Source organism: Lagenorhynchus albirostris, chromosome 9 (assembly GCF_949774975.1).
Source record: "Lagenorhynchus albirostris chromosome 9, mLagAlb1.1, whole genome shotgun sequence".
Lineage (NCBI taxonomy): Eukaryota > Metazoa > Chordata > Mammalia > Artiodactyla > Delphinidae > Lagenorhynchus > Lagenorhynchus albirostris.
In genome coordinates, this window is record NC_083103.1 from 49,726,891 (window position 1) to 49,748,037 (window position 21,147).

At 49.1% G+C, this 21,147-nt stretch overlaps 2 protein-coding genes across 4 annotated transcripts; one reads left to right on the top strand and one right to left on the bottom strand.

The window, feature by feature from the left end:
- The first annotated feature begins 1,238 nt into the window (after positions 1-1,238).
- Positions 1,239-4,567, top strand: LOC132526086 (transmembrane O-methyltransferase). Its single transcript, XM_060159887.1, has 4 exons — positions 1,239-1,287; positions 2,168-2,441; positions 3,556-3,752; positions 4,247-4,567. Exons 2-4 carry the CDS (start codon positions 2,183-2,185, stop codon positions 4,565-4,567), a joined length of 777 nt encoding a protein of 258 aa, XP_060015870.1. The 5' UTR covers positions 1,239-1,287; positions 2,168-2,182.
- A 671-nt stretch (positions 4,568-5,238) lies between these two features.
- On the bottom strand, positions 5,239-8,461 carry ANAPC15 (anaphase promoting complex subunit 15). Of its 3 annotated transcripts, none has more exons than XM_060159888.1 (5): positions 8,311-8,461; positions 6,798-6,927; positions 6,216-6,275; positions 5,756-5,893; positions 5,239-5,601 (listed from the first exon to the last, which is right to left on the bottom strand). In XM_060159888.1, the coding sequence occupies exons 2-5, from the start codon at positions 6,915-6,917 to the stop codon at positions 5,542-5,544; spliced, it is 378 nt and encodes a 125-aa protein (XP_060015871.1). In that variant the 5' UTR covers positions 6,918-6,927; positions 8,311-8,461; the 3' UTR covers positions 5,239-5,541. The 3 variants fall into 3 exon arrangements, with proteins under 3 accessions (XP_060015871.1, XP_060015872.1, XP_060015873.1); XM_060159889.1 differs by having other exon boundaries at positions 5,239-5,589; positions 8,311-8,459; XM_060159890.1 differs by lacking the exon at positions 8,311-8,461 and adding an exon at positions 7,065-7,081 and having other exon boundaries at positions 5,239-5,589.
- Between the last annotated feature and the right edge of the window lie 12,686 nt (positions 8,462-21,147).

Sequence of the window (21,147 nt, forward strand, 5' to 3'; positions counted from 1 at the left end):
GGCCCCGCCCCTACCGCGTGATCTTAGCCAACCAATGGGAAGGCACACGCTGCGTGACAGGCCGTGAGACACGTGATGCAAGGAAAGGGAGGGGCGGATCATATGACTTCAGCCTCTTCCGGGTCTCAGCCGGAGACTTTCACTGACGGTTATAGAAGCCCTCGTGTTAAGTGTATTATGTGTTCCCGTGGCCGCCAGGCTACCTTTGTGGGCCAGTGAGCGAATTTATACCAACTGCCGTCATGAAATACTCTCCTAAATGCCTTTAGAGGGGCGAGTAGGATCCAGGCTCTATGCTCCAAGAGTACACACCGATAGGCCCAGTTGCCTGGTGCCAAGGCTGGCGACATACAGAGGGTGTGTCACCCAACCTGGACTGGGGATCTGAGACTTACTGGAAGAAGGGACCTTATACCTTCACAAACCGAAGCAGAGTGGAGCTCAATCCTGGTGGAGAAGATAGAGGCCACCTCAGTGATCTCCTTGCCCTCAGGCATTTCTCTTCAATCCTGCCTTTTTACAGCAGTCATAGTAATCTAACACACAAAGCTCACAATCAGTGCGCTTCTTAGAAGCATCCCACATCTTCCCTTGGACTCAACACAAGTCCAAGTCTGTCGTGCAAGATCTTGCAGAGCCTGACACCCACTCCAAGCCCAGGGCAGTGGAGCAGGGGTTGGGAGAATGCCTCACCAACCACAGGGAAATACTTGGAGTTTCCTGATTGACTTTCTGGACTTTACACACATGGCCTGGCACACTGTCTCCCCACCTGGTCTGCCTGCCCAAAGCGCCTGTGTTCATGGAGCATGCCTTCTAGTGCTCACATTATATTCTCTGTTCCTGTGTCAGTCTCTTCTAACAAAGGTGGAGTTCCAGGGGGACAGGGACAGGATCCGACTCTTCTCTGTGACTCAAGCCTTGGCACTTGCTTAGGATTTGGAATTATTGAGTAACTCACAACCTCCCCATCACCTTGGCTCACACCATACCCTATGTCCTGAACCAAGGGATTTGAGGAGAGGTCACCAAACCCAGTAGCTTTATTACCCCTCAAATCAAGACCCCGGAGTTCTATAAGTTCTTTGAGGGCTCCTGAAGGGTAGGAGGCAGCTCAAGCTTGTACCTGGGGTTGGTAACTTGAACTGCAGGTCTCAGGTGACAGCAGCAGCCTCAGCATCAATAATTGACAGCAAGTCCAGCCTGCCTCAGGGTTCTTCCCCACCCCAAGGACTCCCCCTCCTGTCCTATGCTCTGATCTTCCCCAAGCAGGAGCCTCCAGCCCAGGTAAGCGGGGCCCTTGAGTGTGGGTTCCCAAGCGCATCAATTCAGATTCACCGTCACTCACCTACCTATTCACCCCATTCATACACTCCTACTTTAATTTTTAGTCACCACCACCAGTGGCCTCAAAAGGGTCAGATGGTCCAGTGCATGGGAGAAGACAGGGCACTTATCCCAGTCAGGGGGTGGGGGGAGTGGGGAGAAGAGGCTGAGTTGGGGGAAAGTGTGTGCTGTGTGTATATGTGAATGTAAATGTGAATGGAATGCTGAGAGAGAGGATAGGAGGGGAGTGCAGGGGAGGGGAAATAGGACTAGAGAATAAATATACAATCACGGACTGTTCCCACCCCCAGGGAAATGCTGACAGAGGGAGGGTCCTGGGGTGGTTAAGGATATCTCATCCTAACACGCCATGGAGTGTTTTGATTGCCTTTTACTGAGGCAGAAGAGTGACAGTGAAGGGGTTCCTGACTACAAAGTTGTGCTCTTTTGCTACACAGTAATGGGTCAGAGACCAAGCAGGCAGTGGGTAAGGTGGGAGGAGAACTCAGGAAGGAACTGGTGAAAGGGGTTCTGAAGAAGAGTGACTACAGAGATAAGGGAAAATGGGTGGAGGGAGCAAGGTGAAGATGAACCAGGAGTAGGAAGAGGTAGTTTGGGGTTGGGTGCTGAACATAAGACAGTATGTTGTCCTTGAAAGTACGTGGGCTTGGAATCAGACCAGCTTGGATTCAAATCCTAGTTCTTCCGTGTGACTCTGGACAAAGGACTTAACCTTTCTGAGCCATGGTGTGTAAAATATAGGGATAATTGCTACTGGTAAGGGCTGCACAAATGACAGGCAAACGACATATGTGGGTTTCCCTCCCTTCCTCCACCCCAGGCCCAGGTAGGGACCATGTCCCCCGCCATCGCGCTGGCCTTCCTGCCACTGGTGGTGACATTGCTGGTGAGGTACCGGCACTACTTCCGACTACTGGTACGCATGGTCTTACTCCGGAGCCTCCGAGACTGCCTGTCAGGGATGCGGATTGAAGAGCGGGCCTTCAGCTATGTGCTCACCCACGCCCTGCCTGGGGACCCTGGTCATATCCTCACCACCCTGGACCACTGGAGCAGCCACTGCGAGTACCTGAGCCACATGGGGCCTGCCAAAGGTCAGTGTTCCTTAGCCTTCTGCTCCAGGAAGCACCTCCAAGATGGTGAAGGAAGATCTGGGATTTGCCACTGCCTTACTGGGTGAATTAGGCAGGTTCTTGATCTTCTGTGGGTCTCTTTTATCTTCTCTGGAAATGAGGGGGCTGGGCAAAGTTATACATTCATCCAGTAAAATTTATCACCACATCTTTTGTACCAGGCATGTGCTAGGTGCTGGGGGAGGAGGTAGAGGCCAGGGATGAATCAGCCACAAAGGCTGGCATCAAAGGGGGCATGATACAGGAGAATAACCACCTCAGCACACAACCCAAAACCTTGTAATTATCTGTGTCTGAGTCTTTCTCCCCCACCATGGAGGTTTCTCCAGCCCATTCAGGGTAGCTGTCTGGCTGGATTTGTCTGAGTCCCAGCTGTCAGCACATGTGTTTTTAGAGTCTTATTTAAGAAAATTCATCCAATTCAATGGTTAGAAAGATATTCAATGAACAAATCAAGGGAGAATGAAACTAGAAGGTCTAGCAAAGATCTCTCGGGAGCCTGGACAGTGGTCTCTCAGAAGCCTGGTCTCTCTCTGGTGGTTGTGTCTGCCTGGGCCCTCCTGGAGGAAGCAACATTTGAACTGGGCCTAGAGGGATTGCTTTCGAGTTGGCCAGGTAGTTGAGGACAGAGGTGGGGAAGGACAAAGCCAGCCACATATCTAAATGTGGCATGAAGAAATGAACCAGCATGGTTGGCTCTGGGCACAGTTGTTTGGGATGGCTGTGGTGGGAAGAATTGAGAGCTGAAACTGGAAAGGTAGGATAGGATCAGGTCCAAGAAAGTTCTGAATGTCAGGCTGAGGATCCCACGTTCAATCCCAAAGGCCTTTAGGTTCATAGGAACCAGGGAGCATTAGGGTCATATTTGTCAGAAAGATTCCTAGTGGTTGGTGTGAAGGAGGCAAGCTGAGAGGGGCAGGGAGGCCACTGGGGCTGCTAGGACTGTAATCCAAGAAAGAAATGAGACTCCCGCTGGTTGGAGGTTGCAGTGGCAAGTGGGCATTTGAGACCCCTTTCCATGAGGGCCCCTGCATCCATCTCCCATGTCTGCTGCAATAACCATCTCCCCCCATAGGTCAGATCGTGATGCGGCTGGTGGAGGAGAAGGCCCCTGCTTGTGCACTGGAGCTGGGCACCTACTGCGGGTACTCCACACTGCTTATTGCCCGTGCCCTGCCCCCTGGGGGTCGCCTTCTCACTGTGGAGCGGGATCCACGCACAGCAGCAGTGGCTGAAAAACTCATCCGCCTGGCTGGCTTCGACGAGCGCACGGTCAGCCCCCACCTCCCCAACCCTGGTCTCTTTCCTGCCACCCCCAGCTCTGCCCTAGCCAGCTTCCCCCATGGGGGAATCCCACCTAGGAGAAGGAAACAGCTCCACTTAGGGAACTGTGAACCTGGAGAGTGTATGAGCTCTTGTTCTCCTGTTCCAAGTTACTGGCATGTATCTGCTGCTGGATGACAAAGAAGCAGTTAAGAGGAAAGTCTCTGGAGCCCAGCAAATCTGGGTCCAAACCTTAGTCTGCCTCTTGTTGGCTGTGTGATCTTGGGCAAAGCACCTGTCCTCTGAATCTCAGCTTCTTTACTAGCAGAATGAAAATCACAATGCTGATCCTGACTCCTTGGGTTCTGAGGCCAGGGGAAATATGAGAACACACACGGAGACCTAGGCCAGGGCCTGGCACAAAATAAGCCAGATCCCGGTAGGGTCTGGTGTGGGAGAACAACCGCTCCCACCCTCATCTCCAACTCTTCCCACCCCCACAGGTGGAGCTCATCGTGGGTAGATCAGAGGAGGTGATCCCGCGCCTAAGAACCCAGTACCATATGAATCGGATTGACCTGGTGCTCCTGGCACACAGGCCCCGACGTTATTTGCGGGACCTGCAACTGCTGGAGGCCCATGCCCTGCTGCCAGCTGGTGCCACAGTGTTAGCTGACCACGTGCTCTTCCCTGGTGCACCTCGCTTCCTGCAGTACGCCAAGAGCTGTGGCCGCTACCGCTGCCGCCTCCACCACACTGGCCTCCCTGACTTCCCTGCCATCAAGGACGGCATAGCCCAGCTCACCTACTCAGGGCCTGGCTGAGGTCCAGGCCCAGGGGTACTTACTGCTGCCTCCCCCCACCCCCCAACCAAGCAAGGACCTCAGAATATCCCCTCCCCTCCCTGCTTGTGGACTGACACATACTGGGCTCAGGGCTAGGGAGTCTCTCCTCCCACCTCTGTCTCACTCTGGCTCCACACTAACCTGAGGCCTCAAGTTCTGTCAGGCTGTTTGATCCCACTGGTCCCCCTCCTTCCAGTCCAGAGTCATGGACTGACAGGCAAGAGACTTCAGCTCACAACACAGCCCTGTCACTGATTTGCTGGGTTACTCCATGGGAGTCCCTGCCCTGCTCTGAGATCTAATCTGTTCTAACACCAAGGAAGTTGACTAGGAGAGCTCCAGGGGCCTCCCAGTTCTGGCGCTCAGAAAGCCTGCCTCCCACCCCCCACCCCACCCCATGCCATTCCAGGTGGGATCAAAGGAAACAGTAAACACTGAGTTAGAGGCCCTGCAGGAATGGCTGGGTGCAAGCTGGGCCAGAGGAAATGGCAGTGGAGCCTGGGCCCACAGCCAGGGCTACCCTGGCCTTCCCTAGCCCCAGCCCGCGTGGCCAGGTAGATTTGCCTGAAGTCCCTTGAGAACCCTCTCCCCAAAGCTCAAGAGAAGATGCTGCACTCCTCTAGGCCCCACCAAGAAATAGGGAATAGATGTGGGGAAAAAAATCAGTCCTGTGTCTTTATTAAAGAGAGTTAGAAAGAGACTAGATCTGGCAACCAAGGGATGAGGTGCTGGCCAGAAAGGTGGGGTGGGCTCAGGCTCTGCGGATTCAAGGGCAGACTGATGGCCTGGGAGGGGCCAAGGATACCAGGTGCTGGCAGCAGCTAAGGAGGTGCCCGAGGGCGAGCTTTCAGGCACTGGGGCAGGGGGGGTTGGGTGATCAGCTGGGTCTGCAGGGGCTCCAGGATAGGTTGGGCGGGCCTGGAGTCTTCCTGAGACCACCCTGCCTTGTCTACCTAGATCATCCACTGGTCCTGATCCTGCTCGTTGCCTTCCATGTCCACCTGGAGAGGAGGCTGGGTGTGGGTGGGGAGGGCCCTCAGCCACCCAGCCAGCCCCAGTCCCAGATCCTGCCCCTGGCTGGATCCAGGGTTTCTGTACCCGCTGGCTGCCAGTGAGGTCAGGGGTAGGGGCCCAGGAGCAGAGGCCCTGCCCCACACCCCTGCCTACCTCATTGACCTCTCCATCGTCAGGTGACTCATTGTAGTCATTCATCTCATCCATGTCCTGCATGTCCTCATCATCCTCCGAGTCCTCTTCACTGTCCTCGTCGTCGTCTTCATCTTCCTCTTCCTCGTCATCATAGTGCTGGTGAGGCAGGGAAGAGCCTGTAGCCTCTACAGGTCTGCCTGGGCCAGTTCAAGGACTGGCCCCCTTGGAGCCTCTCTCTGGGGACAACGAATGAGCTCCATTCCCCAGTCCTGTCCCACTTTAATCTAGCAGGCTGGTGCACGTTCTGCAGGACCTTAGTGCTGAGCCCAGTGCCCTCCCCCCTACCTCCTCTTTTCTGTCCTCCACCCAGAGCTGAGGACCACGACTGCCCTGGAGTCAGAGGTCAGACCTTCCGAATTAGAGCAGAGCCTTGGTCCACCTGGGCCCCACAGAGGCCCCACCTGCTGGAGCCACTCACCTCTGAGGCCGGCTTGCCAATAGGTACCAGGTTGTTGTCTTTCTCTGCAATGCTCTGGAGCTGTGGCCACAGGGGGAGAAGAGCAAGGCCAGGGCCCAAGCAGGGCAGTCAGGGGCATGGCACTCACCTGCCCTGCCCCCAGGAAGACCCCCAAGTGTGAAGGAGAAGCTTCCTTCCAGCTCTCTGGAAGATTCAATCCCTTTCTCTCCTGTCATCTGCCACTTACTTATGAACTTGATCCAACTATGTAAACTCTCTGGTCCTTGGTTTCCTCATAAGCTTATGGTGAGGATGAAGTGAGACTATCAGCCTAGAACATGACATCTGCTAGGTCCTCAATAAACAGTCAAAATTATTATTTTCTACGCTTTAGGGAAAAGAGCCTGGGCTCCAACCTGGCCTAGAGCTCCCACGGTCCCCTGGCAAATTAGGGTAACACAAAAGTGAGAACCTAGGCTCCCAGCTCAGGACAAAAAGCTCCCCCAGGGCAGGTCTCCAGAGTAGGTCTGGGTCAACGCCAGTGAAGGGGGGCGGGGCACCTGACTGAATGAAGCTCCACCGCTGTGCTATGTCCTCACTCACCCAGGCCTGATGCTGCTGTTCTTGCTGCTGCAGCTCTGTCTCCTCCACACAGGGTCGATCCAGATTAAACCACAGTGTCTCAGTCACACGGGGGAAGAGTGAGGGAAACAACGTGGACATGGCTCCTAGACTGAGGAAAAGCGTCAGGTGAATCCAGCTCTCAGATGTGTTTGGTTTTAGTTTGTATTTGGTTACATTTTGATTGGGGGATTGGGTAGTGTGGAAGGTAGCAGGAAAGTACCCCTTCCCTGTGGGAATCAGACAGACCTGGGTTTGAGTCCTGGCTCCACCGCTTACTAGCTGTTTGACCTTGGCCAAGTCACTTAACCTCTCTGAGCCTCAGTTTCCTCATCTGTAAAACGGGGACAGTAACAATTATGCCACCCTCATAGTTATTCTGATAATTAAGTAATTTACTTTATGGGTAAGTAAAGCTGTTTGTAAGCTGTTCAAGGAGGGAAGAGAATGGAAGCCAAATGTAGAGAGAGGAAACCAGAATACAGACTGGCCTTACAAAATTAAAGACAGCAGGACTCTACTGAAACTCTCTCCACCTCCTCCAAACACTGAGACCTACTTTCTGCTCCTCCATGCCGCCCACACCATACCCACCCAGTGTCAGAAATTTTGGACCCTGACCACCTCTATAATGAACCACAGCCAAACTGGGGGGCAGGGAGGGGAGGTGTTATCACGTGCACGTATGGCTCAGTAACATTCTAAAGGTATGAGCAGATGAAAGACTGGATGAACTAACATGTAAGAGAACAAATATATTCAGCTCAGATTCAGCAGCTGAGGGAGCTGAACGGGAGGTCCCAGAGAATCTGAATTAAAACCTTTCAGCTCACAGGAAAACTGAGGCCCAGCGACAGGTAACGACTGGCTCTAGGTGCCACGGTGAGTTGGGCATAGAACTCTCGCGGGGAAGAGATCCAGGCCGGGCACTAGAGGTGAGCAGGAGAAAAGGATCTACGTCTAATTCTGCTCTCGCCCTAACGCACTTGACCAATCCGGGGCCAGCCGCTGCCCTTCCGTGGAGCTCAGCTGCCCGGCGCGTTTAAGAGGCACAACAGAACCCTCTCTCAAGTCCCATAAGCACTGAAGGGCCAGAGACCGCGGCTCCGAAAGCCCAACCCCTCACCGCAAAGCCACCGCCCATTCTCGGCTTATTATGATAATGACCGTGGAGTTGACCAACAGGAAGAAGGCATGGGCGGGATTCAGGCAGGTATTTGGGGTTGCTACAGAGAAAGGAGCGGGGCCTGGATAAGGCCAATTAACTGCAAGAACTGCTGGGTGACAGGAAGTGACACCAATGAGTGACGGACCTTGTGCGACGGGGTGGGGCTTAGTTTCGAGGAAGCGGCCAATGAGCTGGAACTCTTTTAATGTTAAAGGGAGTGTGAACAGGCAGCTCCTGAGGAGGCGGGTCAAGGGAATGAGGTTTCTCTGGGGAGGGAGGAAAGAAGGGGCAAAGAGACAGCAACAGCAGCCTGTCTTATGTACTTACCGCGCCGGGAGTCGGCAGGCGGCGGCGACCCGGAAGCACTTTATTCTCCCTGAGCGGAAGAATCCATCGGAACCTGGGACACACCAAACGCATGCGTCCTTGGTCTTCTTTTGTTTCCCGCTCCCGCCCACCGGACTGGAAGTGACGTTACACACGTTAGTCACGTGTTGGGTGGAAATTTGGCGCGCCTGCTCTATTGGCCCCGCCTTGAGTCTCAGCCAATCGGCCTCTCCAGCCTGGACCCGCCCCAACGGCCCCATTTAGCCCCGCCTTTCTGTCCCCAGGCGGTATTTGCTTGCCAATCCCTGTTGAAAAACACCTGGTGGCAACCAGCGTTAGTACTAGGACTGTTTGTCTTGCTGCGTCCCAGGAAAATTAGTCTGCTTCTACCCCAGAATCGCTGAGTGATTTTACGCCTCGCCCCTCCTGTTTGTCTCGTCTCCCCCTCAGTTTCCCGTTTGGGTGCATACATTCATTTATGTATTCCTTCGACAGAAATATTTGAGTCCCTACTATATTCCATATTCCAGGCCCTGCTAGAAGCTGGGGCTAAATCTAGGAACACGGTCCCTGCCCTCAAAGACCTCACAGACCAGTGGGGAAGCCAGACTCTGTAGACCTGCAGTGGACTCACTGGTCTCTTAAGACTGCCTTTCCAGTTCTGCATTCCAGATTTTGTAAGGGCTTGATTACCCAATCTCAGGCGCAGCATTCTGCTGCTGGGAAATTCAGCTGCCCTCTCCAGGACTGGGCTAAATAAGCTTAGCTGTCAGCCTTGTCACATCTCTCTCCCACTCCTTTGCTGATGCCTCCGTTTTACTAACCTCTGACTCAGCTTCCCTTTCAGAGATCCTTATGCCTTCTGGCAACGTAAGTCCTTCAAACCCAACCCCCATTAAGCTCCATCACTCACCAGCCCCTTTCAAGGCCAGCAGTCATCCATAGTTCCCCTCCTGCCCTGACCAAATGTGTGACCTTTAACAAATCCCTTTTCCATGTCTGGGCTCAGTTTCCTTTTCAACCAGCATCATAATCTCTGCCCAGCCTTCTTCGCATCTTGGACTGATGTGAGGATTTCATGAGATAACATATTTAAGAGGTAGTGTACTGTGCATATCGACTGTCGTTGTTGACAAGCAGCTCTGGGTGTTATAAAGTTTTTCATTAGAGTAAAATTTGCCCCTTGGAAATGTCCACCTTTTTCTTTCATTCATTCAAGCAATATCTACTGAGTACCTTACATATGCCTGCCACTATTCTAAGTAATGGATACACAACAGTGAACAAAACAGACCAAAAAAAAAAACAAATCATGAGGAGACTCATGGTGCTTCCATTTTAATGAGAGATAAATAAAGAAGATAGGTAAATAAAATATATAGTTTTAAGACTGCAGTAAATATTGAGGAGAAAAAATAAGTCAGAGAAGTGGAAATAAAATGTTGGTAGGGGAGACGTTTCCTTTCAGTTAGGGGGCCAAGGAAGACCTTACTGGGAAGGTGACCTTTGAGTAAAAGATCTGAAGAAAAAAGAAAGGGGGCACTATTCTGATATTTAGGGAAGAACATCAGGAAGGAACAAGTGCAAAGGGCCTGGAATGGCTGGAGCATAGTGTTCTGTGGGGAGAATGGGAGAAGACGAGGATAGAGATAGGAGCCAGAGAGTACAGCTTCGCAGATCACGATAAGGACTTTGGTTTTACCCCATTTACCCCATGTTGAGGATCCCGTGAAGGGTTATGAGCAGAGGACCCACACAATCTGATTTAGATTTTAACAGAGTTACTCTGGCTGTTTTATGAAGAAAAATTCAGTGGGGTCAGTGGCAGAAGCAGGGAGACCAGTTGGAAAGACAAGGGAGGTGCTGGTTTTGGGGGGAAATATCTGGAGCTCATTTTTGAGTGTGTTGGCTTTGAGATGTCCATTAGAGTAGGGTTGTTGAGGGAGCAGGAGGGCATATAGGTCTGAAGGTCAAGGGAGAGATCAAGACTGGAAATATCAGTTTGAGAGTCATCAGCACATGGATGGTGTTTAAAGCCATGAGAGTGGATGAGCCCACCAAAGGAGTGAGTGTAGATGGAAAATCATTTCCTTCAAAATTCAGAATTTGAGAAAACTAGGAGAAGCAGCAAACTAATGAGAAGGAGGGCCAAGAAGATAAGCAGAAAGCCAGGTAAGTTGGGTGGTATCCTGGAAGCCAAATAAAAAAGGGGTATCAGGAAGGAGGTAGTGCTGCACTACAGTGGAGTTCTGTATAAAACTGTTTCTATTTGTTTCCTCAGCAGACCATGAGCTCCTTGAGGGCAGAGACTGAGTGGTTTCTAAGTCCCCAGAACCCACCCTTGACTTCTCCCTTCTCCATCCCTTATCTGCTCCTTCAGTGTCCCCAGCAGTCACTCCCTCTGGTTCTTTTAGTTACAGGATCCCTACGTCCGGCATCCTTTGCCTCCGTCCTTCCTGACAGCTCTGGCCTGATGGAAATCCCCCAGTAACCTAGAGTTTCTTACCTAGCTCCTCAGCCAGGTTCAACAAGCCATGGTGAGCTTCCCTGGTGGTGCAGTGGTTAAGAATCTGCCTGCCGATGCAGCGGACACGGGTTCGAGCCCTGGTCCGGGAAGATCCCACATGCTGCAGAGCAACTAAGTCCGTGCGCCACAACTACTGAGGCTGCGCTCTAGAGCCCGCAAGCCACAACTACTGAGCCCTCATGCCACAACTACTGAAGCCCGCGCACCTAGAGCCCGTTCTCCATGACAAGAGAAGCCACTGCAATGAGAAGCCCGCGCACCACAACGAAGTGTAGCCCCTGCTCACCGCAACTAGAGAAAAGCCTGAGCACAGCAATGAAGACCCAACGCAGCCAAAAATAAAATAATTAATTTAAAAAAAAAAAGCCATGGTGACAGGAGAAGGGGAAAAGGAAGAGGGATAAGTGGAAATTTGGGGTGATACCCTATTTTTGGCTCAGGCAACTGAGTCAGTGATGGTGCCACATTCATTATCCACCATTTATCCTTACCAAGTGCTTGAGTTTTTTTTTCCTTTCATTTCAAGGATAATAAACTAAGACTCTGAGGGAATTTCCTGGTGGTCCAGTGGTAGGACTCCATGCTTTCACTGCCGAGGGCACGGGTTCAATCCCTGGTTGGGGAACTAAGATCCTGCAAGCTGCGTGGAATGGCCAAATAAATAAATAAATAAAGACTCATATTCCTTAAAAATATAAAATTTAAAAAGGTTAAAAATTTGCCTCATATTCCTTCATCTGTTCCACTATTTGGTCGACATTTATTGAGTACCAATTGAGTGCCAGACACCTTGATAGGCCCTGGGGACAGAGAGATGAAGCAGAAATAATCCCTATCCTAGAGGAGAATACAGTCTAGTGAGGACTAAGACAGTTATAGACAATTATAGAAGAGGGTAGTAAATATTAAAATCAGTGTATACAGAGAGTGTTATAAGAACACAGAGGAAAGAGAGATGAATGGATTCTGGATAAACTGAGTCTAGACTTTGTTTGAAGGAAGGAAACATTTATTTGAATGGGCCTGAGTAGGGGTTTACCTAGTAGACAAGTGGGAGAAGGGGATGCACAAAAAGGCGTATTGCATGCAAAGGCACGGAGTTAAAAGCAGATGATGTATTTGGAGAACACTGAGAATCTTTTTGGGCAGAACTAAGTGTCTCGGGGTAGAAAGAGAGATGAGAAGGAACGTTAGGGGGACTCTGATGGGGTAGGGCTTTGGTGGCCCTGAGATAGAGTGGATGCGATGAGAGCCAGGCATCCTGGGACTTACCTTGGCTCTATTACTGACTTTCTGGAGACCCGAGGCAGGTCCCTCCCGCTCTCCCAGCTTTCATTTTCTCTAACATAATATCCCAACCATGTCTCCAGCTCTGGTGTGAATCCCTGGAAGACACTTCCCTGACCTGGCCCCTTCTGTCCTGAGATGTCACCTGCTTCCTCGTGTTTTACCCAAGCCAGGGCCTGGGCTGAAAGCAGAAGGCAGGATGGGGATTTCCCAAGTCAGAAATAAATCCAAAGCCCGTAGGCTGGAGAGAGAAATCCATGGCTCTGTGCAGAGAATTCTCCAGGATCCAGGAAGGTTTAGACCTGAGTGATGTGAATTCAATGCCAGTGAGGGCTGCTTCCATGGTCCTTGAGGAGTATGGCTGGCCCTGGTAGGGGACAGAGGGAAACGTCAGTCACCATCTCTTACGTATACCGAAGGATATTTGGTCTCCAAAGAGCTTTCACACTTGTCATTTCCTCTTATCCTCACCCCAGTCCTGGAAACCCTGCTCCCAGTTAGCCTATGAGGAACGTGAGGCTCTGGAAAGTGAAGTGGCTTGTCCGAGCTGAAGCTACAACTTAAGAAGGTCAATCTTGCATTCGCTCCACAAAGCTTTCTTATGAGCCAGTCTGTGCTTGGTGATGGGGGACCCACAGGGGAATCAGATCTGAGTCCTCATCCCCTGGAAGCCCCCAGTCTAGTTTGGGAGGCATCAAGCAAATCATTAGGCCCTTGAGGGCAGGTCTCTGATTCATCTCTATTTCCTTAGCACACAGCACAGTGCCTGGCACAGAGTAGCCACTCAAGAAATGTAAAAGATGGGCTTTTCTTCCCTTCAATCTAATGGAACTGAATTCATTAGACGTGTGTTCGTGTGACAATTGCTACACTAGAGACAGATTCTGAGAAGAGTGGGGGCAGTGAGCAGAGAAGGGTAACATGTGGGTGTGGAGGTGGGGAGGGATCCTCAGGGAGATGAGACTTTGAAGGAGGAGAAGTCAGGAGAGGACAGTCTAGACAAGAGGGGGCTGCAAGTGCAAAAGAGGCCTGAAAGAGTGTGGTGTGCCTGGGGCATGGCCATGCTTGCGGGCCTCCTTGTGGCCATCCTGGTGATGGGCACAATGAGAGGAGACAGGATGAAAAAATGGTGCCCTTGTTACCAAGTCCAAGCTTGTACCACTCACTGCATGACAGGCCAATAAATCGAGATATGAGTTGTTGGGATAAGGAATAGTGACTTTATTTGGAAAGCCAGCAGACCGAGAAGATGGTGGACTAGTGTCCCAAAGAACCATCTTACCTGAGTTAGAATTCAGGCTTCTTTTATACTAAAAGGGGAGCAGGTGTGGCTTGGTGTAGGAATCCTTTGTTCTTGCAGCTGTCCATGTAGGTGTGGTCACAGTATTCCCATATAACTTCAACAAGACAAATGTTATCCTCTGTTCTGCACCTTTTAGTCTCTACATGAATGGAATGACACCTTAAAGGGTCCGAGCCTTGAGAACGGGCTATCCTGTATATTTCAGGTTATAGGCAACATTCTTTTACAAAAGGGGCAAAGCCAGCATAACTCAGCACAGGCAACAGCACAAAGGTCAGTGCTAAAGGAATAGATTCAATATGGAGTCAAGTTTGTTATTCTCTGTTATACCCCGTCCTCAAAGGATGACACATACCCTTGGAGAAGGACGAGGAGACATTGAGAAGGGCTTCCTTGAGCAGGAGAGACTTCAGCTGTACCTTGAACCATGCTTCAGAGTTAAAGAGTGAGAAAGGAGGAAAAAAGAAACCTTCCTGGTGGGAGGGGACTCCCTGAGCAGGCACTGGGGTGTGTGGTGAATGAGGAGACTGCTTGGCAGGAGAGCATGGCAGGCGTGTGGAGATGCTGTGAGGAACTGGAGAGCCCCACTGGGTGGGCTGGCTGAGGGAGTATACTTTTGCTTGGGGTACAAGATTCCTCTACCTCAGGGTCATTGTAATGGAGCAAATGGGCTCGTTGCCTGCTGCCCAACGGAAAGACCAAATAGCAGGCAACAGTTGTGTGCAGAGAGAAAAGATTTTATTGCAGCCAAACTAGGAGACAGGAGGCAGTGTGCAGATGTGTCTACTCATGGGTTTTTGAGTGGGATATTTATCTTGGAAACAGGAAGTCGGGGGGGGGGGGCCTTGGAAATGATTGGTGGAAAGTGCATGTAAGTTTAAGGAGTTTTCTGCTCAGGCAGGCCTGACTGCTTTTCCTGTCTCTTCCTGGGTGGCATGTGCAAATTGTGTGTATGTGGGGGGGGGGTGTCCATATGTAACATGTAGTGGATTTTTTTTTTTTTTGGTCCTGCCACTGCACTGCTTGTGGCATTCTAGTTCCCCAGTCAGGGATAGAACCTGGGGCCCCCTGCAGTGGACGCATGGAGTCCTAACCACTGCACCACCAGGAAATTCCCCATGCGGTGGATTTAAAGTTCACTATCAGTCATCATTGTAGTCCTTCAATGCACCTCCCAGCCTGATGCTCAGTTGGAGAGACTTCAGCAAGTTGTATCCATATCTGTAGTTTCCCTGACACTCCGAAAAAAAACCAAAAGGAAAAACAAAAAAAAACTTCTGTTCTTGATGTATTATTTTGTTTCTACTTTACGGGCCTTGTAAATTACATGGCACATTTCAACTCAACACGTCATTTATTTTCTGGTTAGCAAACAGTCACTGAGGTCTCTCCTGGGCCTGACTCTGAGTTTAGGATGGATGAATGAGTTATAAGTGATTGCTGTGGATTCTCTTCCAAGTCCCTAGAAAGCCGGCCCCAGGAGGGGTGCTGTAACAGGGAAAAATAAACCTGACTCCATACTCCATGTTAGATCTGTTTCTTTTACTTTAACCTTTTTTTTTTTTTTTAATTTATTTTTTTGTGTGGTACACGGGCCTCTCACTGCTGTGGCCTCTCCCGCTGCGCTCAGCGGCCATGGCTCACGGGCCCAGCCGCTCCGCGGCACGTGGGATCCTCCCGGACTGGGGCACGAACCCGTGTCCCCTGCACCGGCAGGTGGACTCTCAACCACTGTGCCACCAGGGAAGCCCTACTTTAACCTTTTATTCTATTGCTTTTGCTTTGTGTTAAGAATGTTGCCTTAAATATACAATGGAGAAAAGACAGTCTTTTCAACAAGTGGTGCTGGGAAAACTGGACAGCTACATGTAAAAGAATGAAATTAGAACATTCTCTAACACCATACACAAAATAAACTCAAAATGGATCAAAGACCTAAATGGGCGCTACGTCACCACGTCCGGCGTAATCGTCACCGCGTCTTGCGCCCGGAGCGTCCCTGCTTCCTGTGCCTGTCTCCACGCCTGCAGACGCCCCTTGCCTACTCACGCACTTCCCCAGCCCGCACGCACACGCTGTCCTGCCCAACACACGCGCTTTCTCTGTCGCCCCCGCGTTACCTGGGTCTTCAGCCGCCAATACAGATCCACTGCGACCCTCAGGTCACCTGAAGCCCATCAAGCCTGTCAGATTCACCCTTGATTTAAACATAATACTAATAACTGTAATTTAAGTTTACAGAGCACTTTCAAAGTAGCCTTTCACTTAAGACAGTGACTCCTGCTCCCGAAACAGCATATATGCAGTAAATATTTGTGGTATAAATGGATAAAAAAGAAAGAAAGAAAAAAAAAAAGACCTAAATGTAAGGCCGTACACTATAAAACTCTTAGAGGAAAACAGAGAGAGAACACTCTTTGACATAAATAGCAGCAATATCTTTTTTGATCCACCTCCTAGAGTAATGGAAATAAAAACAAAAATAAACAAATAGATCTAATTAAACTTCAACGCTTCTGCACAGCAACAGAAACCATAAAAAAAAAAAAACGAAAAGACAACCCACAGAATGGGAGAAAATATCTGCAAATGAAGCGACCGACAAGGGCTTAATCTCTAAAATATACAAACAGCTCAAGCAGCTCTATGTCAAAAAGACAAACAACACACTGAAAAAATGGGCAGAAGATCTAAATAGACATTTCTCCAAAGACTACAGATGGCCAAAAATCACATGAAAAGATGCTCAACATCACTAATTATCAGAGAAATGCAAATCAAAACTATAATGAGGTATCACTGCATACCAGCCAGAATGGCCATTATCAAAAAGTCTACAAACAATAAATACTGGAGAGGGTGTGGAGAAAAGGGAACCCTCCTACACTGTTGGTGGGAATGTAAATTGGTAAACCACGATGGAGAACAGTATGGAGGTTCCTTAAAAAACTAAAGATAGAACAACCATATGATCCAGCAATCCCACTCCTGGGCATATATCCAGAGAAAACCATAATCTGAAAAGATACATGCACCCCAATGTTCACAGCAGCACTAATTACAATAGCCAAGACATGGAAGCAACCTAAATGTCCATCAACAGAGGAATGGATAAAGAAGATGTGGTACATATATACAATGGAATATTACTCAGCCATCAAAAAGAATGAAATAATGCCATCTGCAGCAACAATGGATGGACCTAAAGATGACCATACTAAGTGAAGTAAGTCAGGCAGAGAAAGACAAATATCATATGATATTACTCATATGTGGAATCTAATTTTTAAAATAATACAAATGAACTTATTTACAAAACAGAAACAGACTTACAAATATTGAAAACAAATTTATGGTTACCAAAGGAGAAATGTGGCATGGAGGACCTTGGGATGAACATACACACACTACTATGTATAAGACAGATAACCAACAAGTACCTACTCTGCAGCACAGGGAACTCTATTCAACATTCTGTGATAACCTATATGAGAAAAGAATCTAAAAAAGAATGAATATATGTATATGTATAACTGGATCACTTTACTGTACAGCAGAAACTAACAGAACACTGTAAATCAAGTATACGCCAATAAAATTAGAATAAAAAATAAAAATAAATAAAAGGTGAGAGTATATGTAAAATCTAAAAAGAAATTTAAAAAAAAAGACTAAGATCCCACAAGCCACGCAGTGCAGCCAAAAAAACAAAAAAAAAAAGAAGAAGAAGAAAAAACCTGAACTCATCGATAGAAAGAACAGACTGGTGGTAGTCAGAGGCAGGGGGTGAGGGGTGAGTAAAATGGGTGAAGATGGTCAAAAGGTACAGACTTCCACTTATAAGATAAACAAATGATGAGGATTTAATGTATTCACAGCATTACATAGTGACTACAGTTAATAATACTGTATTGGGGACTTCCTGGTGGCGCAGTGGTTAAGAATCCACCTGCCAATGCAGGGGACATGGGTTCGAGCCCTGGTCCAGGAAGATCCCACGTGCCACGGAGCAACTAAGCCCGTGTGCCACAACTACTGAGCCTGCGCTCTAGAGACTGCGAGCCACAACTACTGAGCCTGTGAGCCACAACTACTGAAGCCTGCGTGCCTAGAGCCCGTGCTCCGCAACAAGAGAAGCCACCCAATGAGAAGCCTGCGCATCGCAATGAAGAGTAGCCCCCGCTCGCCACAACTAGAGAAAGCCCGCACGCAGCAACGAAGACCCAACGCAGCCAAAACTAAAATAACTTAAAAAAAAAAAAGTGGCATGGTGGTTGCAGGCGTAATAGAGAAGAACAAATCTGACTCCACATTAGATCTGTTTCTTTTACTTTAACCTTTGTATTCTATTGCTTTTGCTTTGAGTTAAGAATGTTGTCTATTGTGTGGGCGGGGAGGGATAAATTGGGAGATTAGTGTTGATATATACACAGCTCTATATATAAAACAGATAAGTAATAAGAACCTACTGTATAGCACAGGGAACTCTACTCAATACTCTGTAATGACCTATATGGGAAAAGAATAAAAAAAAGAGCAGATATATGTATATGTATAACTGATTCACTTTGCTGTACAGCAGAAGCTAACACAACATTGTAAATCAACTATATTCCAATAAAAATTAATTTTAAAAAAAAGGGCTTCCCTGGTGGCGCAGTGGTTGAGAGTCCGCCTGCCGATGCAGGGGACACGGCTTTGTGCCCCGGTCCGGGAGGATCCCACATGCCGCGGAGTGGCTGGGCCCGTGAGCCATGGCCCCTGAGCCTGTGCGTCCAGAGCCTGTGCTCCGCAACGGGAGAGGCCACAACAGTGAGAGGCCCACGTACGGGGGGGGGGGGGGGGTGCGGAATGCTGCCTATAGTCTGAAATATACATGATAGTCCATTCTCAAGGCTCTGACCTTTAAAGGTATAACACTTTTCCCTTCATATAGAGATAAAAAGTTGCAGAACAGAGAATAATATTTGTCTTGTTGGAGGTTTACAGGAACATCATGACCTGACTGACCTATGTAGACAGATGCAAGAACAAAGGATTCCTAGTCTCTGGACGTCATGACTGTTCACTAGTGGCTCCACAGCACTGAGCACAGTGGCCAGGCATCAGCTGATATTCAATAAATATTTGTTGAATGAATGAATGAGAGACCAAAATACTGGACACGTGTGGTATCTGTACTGTTCAGGGAAGGGCAGAGGACTTGGATCTGGGATCTAGCTCATTGATTCCTCATTGTGTGCTCTGACCTTGGCCAAGACACTTCACCTCTGAACCTCAGTTTCTCTATGTGTAAAGTAGGGGCTGTCTGCCCCACAGGGTTCTTGTCAAGGTCAAATGAAATACATGTGATAAGGGTCCAGTTACTGTCCCAGGGAGCTGCACAGTGACCCAGAAGCTTTGGCCGAAGCATACAGGAAGTAAGGAGGCTTCGACTGAGACATCTGGACTAACAAGGTTCTAATCCAGTTCCAAGTCCACCATCAGTCCCCAGGTGACCTTGGATCTGTATTAGTTTCTTATGGCTGCTATAACAAACTACCGAAAACTTTGTGGCTGAAAACAACATGGATTTATTCTCTTACAGTTCTGGAGGTCAGAAGTCTAAAATCAAGGTTTCAACAGGACTGCATTCCTTCTGAAGGCTTCAGGAAAGATCCATTTCCATGTCTTTTCCAGCCTCCAGAGACCACCTGTATGCCTGTGCTGTGGGCCCCTTCCTCATATCACTCCAACCTCTTACTTCCACCCTTATAACTTCTACTGGACTCTCTGATCTCCTGCCTTCCTCTTATAAGGATCCTTGTGATGATATCGGCCCATTCAGATAATCCAGAATAATCTCCCTATCTCAAGATCTGTACCTTAATCACATCTGCAAAGTCCCTTTTGCCATACAAAGTAACATTCACAGGTTCTGGGGATTAGGACATGGGCACTAGTACCATCCTTCTCCCACTTGGGCATCAATCTCTTCTTCCAGAAGATAATAGCCTCAGTCTGCCCTGCCCTCCCTCCCTCCAGCCTCCCCCTGGAGGAGGGCTCTCATGGAACCAGGAATGTTGGATGGAGACCAGGGAGTGAGTTCCAGACTGCTTCACCACCCCAGCTCACAAATTGCCCCAATCTTGTCACGGGTAGTTACAGCCCCAGGACCTAACTGCCCCCTAACCTGTGCTCTGCCCTTCCCTTCCATTTCCTGGGCTTTTCCAGGCAGGCCAGCCTCCTCCCACCCCAATGACAACCAACCTCTCACAAAAAAACACCCTTTATTACTAAATTGCAAACATTTACTGTCTCACACTATCCCTGCCTGCACCCCCTACCCTGCACTCCAGGAACCTTAATCCAAATATTTCTCCCACATCCAATCCTCACTCACAGCCCCTTATGGAAGTCACACTTCATTTTACATTTCTATTTTACAGGTGGAGATATTGAGGCTCTACCCCTTCCTCCTCACTCCAGCTCCCGGATCTCCTCTGCCACTGTCCTTTCTGCTCTCAGCCTCCAGGGCCAGGGCAGTTTCACCAAGATGCACTGAATCCAAACTGGTGACAGTCTCAAATTAATCAGAGGGGCCCCAGCGATCATCCCAGCCCCTACTCGGCATTCACCATTCATTTAGACTACAAATATTTCCTGAGCACTGACTAGATACTTGGTACTGTTTTAAGTTGGGAACAAAATTGACACAATTCCTTGCTCTCATATGGTTCACTTTGTAGTGGTGGGAGACCATCCCATAAACAGGCAGTAATATCAGATGGTGATAAATGTGCTGAAAAAGAATAAAGCCAGGGAAGGCAACGGAACACACAGGGGTGAGGATGGCAACCATATTCGAGAGAAGGTGGTCAGGAAAAGGTTCGCTAATAAGCAGACATTTAAACAGATTTCCAAAGGAAGGAGGCAGAGAGCAATATGGAAGTGGAGGAATATTCCAGGCTGGAATCAGCATCACTTCCAGCAGCTGCTACCCAGATTTCCTGCTGCAGTACCAGCCAGCACCTTTCCCATCTTCTGTCTCAGAAAATGGTGCCAACATCTCCCAGTCCATAACCCAGAAACCTGAGACTCATTTTTGTCCCTGACCTCTCCCTCTCTCCCCACACCCCAAAAGTCCCCAGGCCCTAGAGATTTTATTCACTAAGTATCTCATGAATCCACTACTTCCCTCAATTCCAAAATTCTTTTTTCCCCATCCCCCTCCAGCCCTACTCCACTCATAGCCTTCCTCATCTCAGCAAATGGCCACACACTCTTCCGATTTCTCAGCCCAAGAACCCTTGGAGTCATCCTAATTCCTCCCTTTCTCCCACCCAGTATCCAATCCATCAGCAAATCTCATTAGCACTCCCTTCAAACTACATCCAGATTCCCACCCTTTCACCACCCCCTCTGCCACCGCTTACCCCCTGCTTCAAGTCATGGTTGCCTTGAGCTTGTGCTGTTCAAAATAGACCTTCATGTTCTTTGCTTGCTTTCCCTTGTCCCTAGAATCTGTTCCTAGATCAGATGCTGAACTGAAAAAAAAAAAAAAAAGTTTCCATTGCATTCAGAGTAAAATCCCAAATCCGTACCCAGTCTGACTAATGCGGCCTTCTAGATTCTGGTCCAGACCACACACTCCTATACCGTGTGCCCTGCTCCCTGCTCACCAGTCCCACTGGCTGTTTCCTTGCTGTTTGTTCTTAGAAGGCACTGAGTATATTCCTGC

Excerpts from the sequence above, each read along its gene's own strand:
- ANAPC15 (XM_060159888.1), bottom strand. The coding sequence starts at position 6,917 with ATGTCCACGTTGTTTCCCTCACTCTTCCCCCGTGTGACTGAGACACTG. Across the intron at positions 6,276-6,797 it reads AACAGCAGCATCAGGCCTGG|CTCCAGAGCATTGCAGAGAA; the intron begins GTGAGTGAGGAC and ends CTGTGGCCACAG. Across the intron at positions 5,894-6,215 it reads TTGGCAAGCCGGCCTCAGAG|CACTATGATGACGAGGAAGA; the intron begins GTGAGTGGCTCC and ends CTGCCTCACCAG.
- LOC132526086 (XM_060159887.1), top strand. The coding sequence starts at position 2,183 with ATGTCCCCCGCCATCGCGCTGGCCTTCCTGCCACTGGTGGTGACATTG. Across the intron at positions 2,442-3,555 it reads CCACATGGGGCCTGCCAAAG|GTCAGATCGTGATGCGGCTG; the intron begins GTCAGTGTTCCT and ends CTCCCCCCATAG. Across the intron at positions 3,753-4,246 it reads CTGGCTTCGACGAGCGCACG|GTGGAGCTCATCGTGGGTAG; the intron begins GTCAGCCCCCAC and ends CCACCCCCACAG.